At 39.6% G+C, this 8,827-nt stretch overlaps 1 protein-coding gene across 1 annotated transcript in view; it reads right to left on the reverse strand.

Annotated features, from left to right (window-relative positions):
• Positions 1–1,870: 1,870 nt before the first annotated feature.
• The window catches only part of LOC107661021 (single-minded homolog 1-A-like), a 12,892-nt gene continuing 5,935 nt past the window's right edge, over positions 1,871–8,827 (reverse strand). The window contains exons 7-11 of the mRNA XM_016450464.1: positions 7,771–7,877; positions 7,027–7,174; positions 4,037–4,202; positions 3,077–3,479; positions 1,871–2,566 (exon numbers count right to left, since the gene is read on the reverse strand). Of these exons, the coding sequence (XP_016305950.1) occupies positions 1,920–2,566; positions 3,077–3,479; positions 4,037–4,202; positions 7,027–7,174; positions 7,771–7,877 (1,471 nt within the window). The 3' untranslated portion in view covers positions 1,871–1,919. The remainder of the gene's footprint in view (positions 2,567–3,076; positions 3,480–4,036; positions 4,203–7,026; positions 7,175–7,770; positions 7,878–8,827) is intronic.

Below are 8,827 nucleotides of genomic sequence, written 5' to 3' on the forward strand. Positions count from 1 at the left end.
TTTGTTATTTCAAGATCTTTTTCACCTGAGTTCTCAATGAACAATGTCAAAATTTAAAAGCAAATGCAGAACCAATTTTGAATTATGTTATTCCAAACAGTTTTGCTGCAATATGAAAACAGATTAAAATATTTCTCATTATACGTTTAGAAATAGTGATGCATGAAAGGAAACAATGGCATTTAATTTAGACGCAGAACTGAAAATTATAAATTAACACACACACTGCGATATTTTGAAACAAAAGACATTTTTCATTCACATAATAAATACATTTTGCAATACCATTTTGCAACTTTTGCATCATTTTATTTGGTGTGGGTGGGTGGGGCGGGGTGTATTTTGAGTATGTACATCATAAATATTTTTTTTTCAGAGTTTCTCTCACTCAGAGAAAAACAGCTTTCCAAACAGAGCCAGTTTCTTATAAATACATGAAGAAGGAGTGAGGTACGGGGTAGAGTTTGTCAGAAAATTCCCCCTTTAACGTTCATATCAGACTCCTCCAGTGTGGAACCTCAATACACCAAACAGCAGCTCAACTCAAAGCCTTCCAGCACCGCAGCAGTCAATCACTCATTGGGCCAAAAACACATTTCCAGACCTTCTAATCGAACCAGCGCAAGAGTCGTCATTTAGTTCATTTCTATTATTGTTCCGTTTGTTTGAATAAAATCAGATGTGTTTCATAATTGCATAATCTCAGTTTTCATTTTAAAGGCTGACATGTTAGAGGCTTGCAGAGGGACAAAACAAGGTTGAAAACATTAGTTCAACTCAGTAACACAATAATGTGCTCAACCAATTTCTCAAATTGAATCTTCAAGCCTTTGACTGAATCGGGTCCAAACACAGATGGGCAGCATATGCAACTACAAAAAGTATCCCAGTACACAAATGAGCTAAGATTCAATCCAACAATAACCTTAAACAATGATAAATTAATGCTGCATTTTGCATTAGACTTAGTTGTTAATCTCTGGTACATTAGCATGCTACTTCAATTTTTCTTGTAATATTAAAATGTAGTTTCCCCAGTGCCACAGATGGACTGGTTAAAAACACGCTACTGCTGTGTCTCAAGTACAGAGGGCAAATGACTAAAACCTGGATGGAATTTGAGGTCATGGATGTAGAATTGTTGCATCAAAAACAAACAAACAAAAAAACTAATGAACAAGAGATAAAAAATCCCACAATTTCAATTTACATGTAGCTTAACCACAAGTATTGTGACCCAACAATTCAGTAACCCAAATCCAAATGTGAACTACAGAAACTAAAATCATTTAAATACATTTGCTGCGTAGATTTGCGAAACCATCATATCACTGTGCTGTTATGAGATCATGTAATTCATGGTTCTCGTTAAATCTCTTACTTTGAGAAATGATTTGGACAATCCCCATTCATTCAAGCAGCTTATAATAGTCGTTAAGAAACAAAGAAGTAATAATCAGGTATATAAAGTATTTGACAAACAAACTCTTTTATGGAATCTCTTCTCTGTGAACAGATGAACAAATGTACCTTTCACAGATATCAAGAACTCACAAACTGCAAAAGTGTACTTAATCAGTATTTTTATCATGTTTTCCAGTAAAAATATCTAACCATCCTTAAAATAAGATCAATTTACTTATACAAAATTGCAATTCTTTTAGCTTTTCTTTTTAAGCATAAACAACCTTAAGCATAAAAAAGAATAATAAAAAAAAACAACATCTTAAGCAATTTTGCTTCTTAAGTAAATGTATGCTTCAAGGATGTTTAATTACTTTACTAGAAAACAATGAAGAATTAAGAAAAAAGTATTTGTAGAATTTGTAGGAACGAAAAAAAAAATTCAAATCAGAAATTCTAGGCTAGCTCGAGTGAGAGGGTGAAGCACTGAGTGGCGATTCGGGATTTGATAAGCATCAGCTGCCGTTGGTGATAATGACGGAGGTGCCTTTATGGCCCGGTGCTTGTTCAGCCTGCATGCGTAGATGAGTGGCCATGTCGTAATGGGAGGAACCTGAGCAACCCAGGGAGTATCCTTTAAAGCTGTCTGCCTCATACAGATGTTCTAGTGCGTAGCTGGTGAGCGAGTAGGCTGTATGTTTTTCCAGGTACTGGCGGGGGACAGCACATGTGCCCGTCAGGGGCAACGGCTGCTGGTGTTGCTGAGAAGAGGAGAGCTCGCTTTGCAGGAAGTCTTTACTTTTACCCAGTCTGTCAGGGATGGGGCTGCTGAGACGGGACAGAGGAACAGGGCTAGGGGCGGGGCTTATAACCTGAGCCGGCCCCCGACACACCACGCTCTGCAACGCTGACTGGGGAAAGTCGGTACTGTGAAACGACGAGCCGTGGCTCTTGGCCAGACCGTTTGTAGACTCCAAAGGTATTTCTGTAGGAGCCTTTCTCAACTGCAGACGACTTTCCTCCTCTTTGATCATCTGTTGCGTGGCTCGTATCAACGTCTCAATCTTGCTGGGCTCTTGAGGACTTGCACGGCATTGGTCACCGTGGTATCGGTCACCTGAATCGTTCGTGTCAGGTGAGCTGACCATGCTGTCCTCAAGATCTTACTAGGCATACTAGAAACTTCCAGACAGCTGTGTTGAGGTAAGTTGGAGCTAAACTCTACAGGACACCGGCCCTCCAGGACCGAGTTTGGACACCGCTGCAGAAGACCAAATTTGTAAACTACTGTCTACAGCAGGGATCTCCAGCCCTTCTCCTAGAGAGCTATCATCTTGCTGATTTTAGCTCCAACCCCAATCAAACACAGCTGAACCAGCTAATCAAAATGATACTTGAACATTATAGGCAGGTGTGTTAAAGCATGATTGGAACTAAAGCCTACAGGAAAGCAGCTCTCCAAAAGCAGGGCTGGAGACCCCTGGTCTATAGACAGACGAGTCGAGAATCATTCAGTTCTTCAGCTCTTATTTATTAACAAATGAGAAATTCGGTTCTTATAGCTAACCCGGTTTGATTTAGAAATGAGGCCAAAACATATTGTTTCTGCTCAGAATGAACCAAAATGAAAAACATTTGGTTTCTAACCTCAGATCCACTGAAAGAAACATACCTTGCAGGCTATGGATGGAGGTGATGTGGGGCATCACACCTTCGAAACTGTCCCCGTTCTCGGACGAAGTCTTGGGTAATGTAAGGACAGAGCGGGCTGCGCCCCACCACGCCTCTCGCCCGGGCTGAGGGGTGCCCAGGAAGTATCGGCCAGCCTTACAGCAACCCCTCTCGCAGGACTCGGAGTGAGTGTGGCTGTAGAGGTCGCTGGAGGTATGATGGTCATCTGTCAGCGGTAGGCCATAGCAGAGTGGCCGTGGCTCTGAGAACTGCCGGTATACGCATGAGGAGTCTATGCCTTCACACTGCTCCAGAAGCTGAGGAGACGCAGAGTCAGTGAGTGGGCTCCCTCCCCACGGGCTATCCTGATCCGACTCCGAGCGATCCGTGGGGAAACCCGGATACTGCACAAAAAACGAATATGCATTAATACAGTGTTTCCTCACCCTGTTCCCAGAGGCATGCCAGCAGAACACACATTGGATGTCTCTCTTATCTGATCCACCCATTTCATGTCTTGGCGATTTTACTAATGTGCTGATTCCGGTGTATTTGATTAGGGCGAGTCTGAAAATGTGTAGTCTTGGGGTGCCTCCAGTAAAACCACTGTCCTACTTGTCCAACGGGATTGTCAAACTTATAACTTTATCACTGGATCAACACCCAACATTCCTATCATCCAGTCCGAGTCCTACATATATCCTCAACCTTACCTCAAACCTACCCTTAAAATTATAGTGCAATGATTGCATGTTGTTCCACGCCCTAACCCTATCCCTAACCCAACACCTAAAATTAGAAGGCAATGATTGGTTTATGGAAATGTTACTTAAGGAACGACTAGGCATGTCCTAGCTAGTTGTGTAAATCACATTTGAAGTCTTCCCAGCAACAGAAGACCGTCCTAGTGCTCCTAATATACCATTACCAGCCAAATGGAAGGCGTTTCTGTGATACTGACCTGTGAATAGGGAGAGAGTCTTGTTTTGGTCTTGGTACGGGAGACTCTGCTTTTGCCAACTCTTCTGTTCTCGCTGACGGGGTTGGACGGGCTGTTGTAGGTGAATGAGGGTTTAGTGGACGTCACCTGATCTAAGGACAACTGTAGTCCTTTGTACTCCGTGTCCCTGTTGGGGAATGACAGCAACATTGAGCCTCAAACCCAGCCGGGTGTGCAATTACACTGCTTATCTCTGTATTACTGTTTACTGGTGCATTTTTCCTTTTCATGTTAACCACTCAGAGAAATGTATGGTCAGCTTTTTCTTTAGATGCTTCAGGCTCCATGCTCATTTGTGAAGCAGTGTGTGAGGAAGACTCAATGACAGAAAATGAATTGCATTGTTTCTCCTGCGAGATTGGAACAAGGCTCCTACAAACATACGGCAGAGGGCTGGAGGCTCTGTTCAAATACACAGTGAGATTAAGAGCTATGTCTGGCTAAATCAAACCCACACAGGGATCACCACATAAGGCATAACTAGGAAATGGGAATTGATTTCTCAGTAAAGTGGTGTATGGATTTCTGTTCCCAGTGATGTATAACTTTCAGAAAACGATGGCTGGAGCGTATGCTAGCCAGGCGCCAATGCCAGCTTCCCTTCTGAGGCCTAGCAGTCTGGCTCAGACAGCACGCAGACTAATGGGAGTGCATGCAGATGGCAACATCTTGGAAAAAGACCGACATACACTTTCTCACATGCACCCGCACAAATGCACTCGCAGATCCATGCGATCTCATGAAGTTGACACCGTTGTTGTACGCTCTATGTAAACAAAGAGTTTTCCCGAGGTCAGGGCCTGTAGAAAGAAACCAAGACCCTTAAGGTGCAACAGGTTGGCTGGTGTGAGTGGTTTAGCGCATACACACAATCTCATTCACCTGAGCTGCCATTCTCACACACACACCATCTCATTTCACACCTCACAGCCCGTGTGAGTAGACTCTGATAACACCTCGATAAGACGCCAGACATATCCACCTCGCTTCCTTTTCTCACTAAAGACTAGCTGTGCATTTCTGAATGAGAGCACATGTGGAGAGGTTAAACAGGAAACAGATCTCGCACTCATGATGTCTACACTGCAACGCACGCTTTTATGGAAATCATTCTTCTCAAGGAAACTGAATCATGGACGATGGCGGAGAATATCACCAAAAAAAGAGAGAACTCCATTCCTGGACACTCTTAGCAAGCTGTGAGCTATAAACACTCATCATCTTTACAACCTATTAATTAAACCTCATAAACACTTTTCCTTTATAGCTGTGGCTGAAGTGCTATCTGACACGCGCGGGCTATTGGCAGACTGGCATATTAAAACCAATCAACTTTGTTTTAATGAAGGTTTTTATAGCGCGCAATTAATTTACATCTGTAACAGATAGATAGCAAAGGAGGCAGAACGAGCGAGGCTGGGGGGGGTCAATGCTCCAGATGCTGGCATCGCTTCTAATGGGCTCTCTGGAAGTATGTGCACAAACGCTGCGCTTTACTCTTTCATACGTCCCTCGTTTAAAACCGTAGTTTGAGCGATGGCTCCATTGCTCAATCCCACCTCATTCTTTCCAGAGAGTTCCAGTGGAAAAGTTCATTGTGGTAATGCACGGAGTTTGTCAGTATGAATGCATGACAAATAAATCACCCACGTCCCCTGGCTCCCATGCAGTTCCCGTACATGCAGCTGGCATATTATATAAAGCAAGAACAGGAATTACACCCCGAACTGACTGATGAGCATCAGGGCAGCTTTAACTCGCTCAGTCACTGTCATGGCTGGACTTGCGAACACCATAAATTTGAACCTTAATGATATTGTACTGAACCTATTGCTAGTTGTAAGTCACTGAGAGAGGCCTTTTAGCTGTGTAATAGTGGAATAATGTGGACAATTCAACACAACTGTAGACAGAAGCTTTAAGAAATGATATGGGATACTACACTTTTGCCTAACACACTGCATGCATGTTAGTCATGTACAACTGGATTCAAGTATGTGTATGGAATTGCATTATTGAACACTTAGAGGGTATACTGTAGTTTAAGTGGTAACACTTTAGTTTAGGCCAATTCTCACTATTAACTAGTTGCTTATTAGCATGCATATTACTAGCATATTGGCTGTTTATTAGTAGTTATAGAGCACATATTAATACCTTATTCTGCATGACCATATTGTAGATCTCTTAATCCCACACCATACCTAAACTTAACTATTAGGTTTTTTTTTTCTATTTAAGTGTCCCATGTTATTGTGGAAGTACATTGATTAATTTGAAAATATAAATTTGCTTGCATATACACTACTGTTTAAAAGTTGGGAGTCAGTAAGATTTTTTTTCCAAGAAATTGATATTTTTATTCAGAAAGGATGCGTTCAATTGATCAAGATTGACAATAAAGACTTGTATAATGTTACAAAAGATTTCCATTTCAAATAAATGTTGTTTTGAACTTTCTATTCATCATAGAATCCTGAAAAAACAAAACCATTTTCAACATTGATAATAATAAGAAATGTTTCTTGAGCAGCAAATTGGCATATTAGAATGGATTTCTGGGACGCTGAAGACTGCAGCAATGGCTGCTGATAAATTCAGCTTTGCCATCACAGGAATAAATTCGATTTCAAAATATATTAAAATAGAAAACAGTTATTGTAAATTGTAATTACAAATACCTACTACACATCAGGGGTTTATATTTTTTATACAGGCTATTAATAATGCCAACAGTGAAGCACAAAAACTAGGGGTTACAAATACAAAAGTCTTCAAAAAATAAACTATGAAAATGATAATAAATAAATGAATTTATAGCCTTGCATAGAAATCAGTGTTCATTATCTGAATTTAATTGATGACAATTAAACAACAGTGTATAAAGATATCAAGCTGTTTTGAAGATGCATATTTGAAGAGGCATAAAAAGCTTTACATAGTGTACTCACGTGAGGACGTAGTTGACGCTGACGATGCAGTGTGGTCTGGACGATCTGCTGTTGTGTACGATAGTAGCATAACTCTGTACCCACACCCACCCACCCTGCTTAGCCAGGAATCGGTAGTATTTGGTGGTGACTTGTCCTTTTACCAGCACTACAGAGAGAAAAACACGTGCAATCAATTAGAGAACATGTCTGACACTTTCACTTCACATACTCTTCTTTTGCAAAACAAAATGAAAAAGAACGATTCATTAATTTGTTGTTTATTTCCATCAGCAACATTGGGATTTTTTTTTTTTTTTTTTCCAATTTTTTTTTTTCAGGAAAGCTAATTACTGCTTTTATTTGCATGTTTAAATCATAAACTGCCATTTCTCTTTCAGCCTAATAACTATTTATAGCAAATAATGTCAAATACTGTGTCTCTTAATAAGCTGCGTTGTGCTGCAATCAGCAATGTAATAGATAAACAGTAGATAATAGAAAATTGTGTTTTTATAAGGACTAAACGTGTAGAAAAAAAAAATCTTTTTCAATCCGGTTCACTAATTTAGTCACTAATAGATTGCATGTTTAATCTAAGCTCGTTCTCATATCAGTATGTTGAGATCATATTCATCTCCTATAACGTGGTATTATCAATTACCGTGCTCAGTTGTACCCTCATGACGGTCAAAGCTGCGGTTATTATTAGATGCTGTAAAGGGGACTTGGTCAGAGGAATGAGTAAAAACAAACCTAACTCACACAAGTGGTGCGCGCAGCGGAGATGGAAAGTGTCACAGCTGTGGACGTGATGATAAAGTGTCTTCTCTATTAAGTCTTGCGGCTCGTAGCCAGTGAGCTCCGCAACCCTGACAAACACAGAACACAGAACGGAGTAACAATGGTGTTGGCGTGAGCACAAACACCTGTCCACACACTGGCACGTGCAGGAACAGGATAAATTTGGTTAAATGTGAGCCCAACGTGCAAACGTGCATGTGTGTCTAGCTAAACACAGCTGCATATGCACACAGAGAGTGCAATATGGATATATACAAAGCTGCATTTACACAATCACAGAGGCACACGTGCACAGACACACAGACAAGAATTTGGTGCTTTGAAAATTATTTATACATATACATATATATATATATATATATATATATATACATTGTGTCCAAAGGTCTGACATCACACTGAAATCTGCAAATATACTTTTTAAATTTTCTTTTGTTTATTTAAATAATGGTTATGTCATAGAGGCACACATGCACAGAAAAGAAGGTTCCGAGACCACACTGAAAATCTATTTTTTAAATTTCATTCATTCATTCATTCGTTCATTCATCCATTCATTCATTTAGAGAAAAATGATGAAATAAAATTAAATATACACTACCATTCAAAAGTTTGGGATCAGAACAATTTTTTATGTTTTTTAAAGGAGTTTCTTATGCTCATCAAGGCTGCATTTATTTGATCAAAAATACAGGTCTCTGAAAATAAAACGGGGATAGCAGATTATAACACATTACCACTCAAAACCATTTTACTTTTTTTTTTCTTTTTTTTTAAAGAAATTAAAACTTTTATTCAGCAAGGATGTGTTAAATTAATAAGAAGTGATAGCAAAGATGTATATTGTTAGAAAAGATTTATATTTTTAATAAATGCTGTTCTGTTTAACATTTTATTTGTCAAAGAATCCTGAAAAAAGTATTGCAGTTTCCCAAAAAATATTTTGCAGCACAACTGTTGCCAACATTGATAATTCTAATAATAAATCAGAATATTAGAATGATTTCTAAAGGATCAT

Source organism: Sinocyclocheilus anshuiensis, unplaced genomic scaffold, assembly GCF_001515605.1.
Source record: "Sinocyclocheilus anshuiensis isolate Anshui unplaced genomic scaffold, SAMN03320099.WGS_v1.1 scaffold1036, whole genome shotgun sequence".
In the NCBI taxonomy this organism is placed as follows: Eukaryota; Metazoa; Chordata; class Actinopteri; order Cypriniformes; family Cyprinidae; genus Sinocyclocheilus; species Sinocyclocheilus anshuiensis.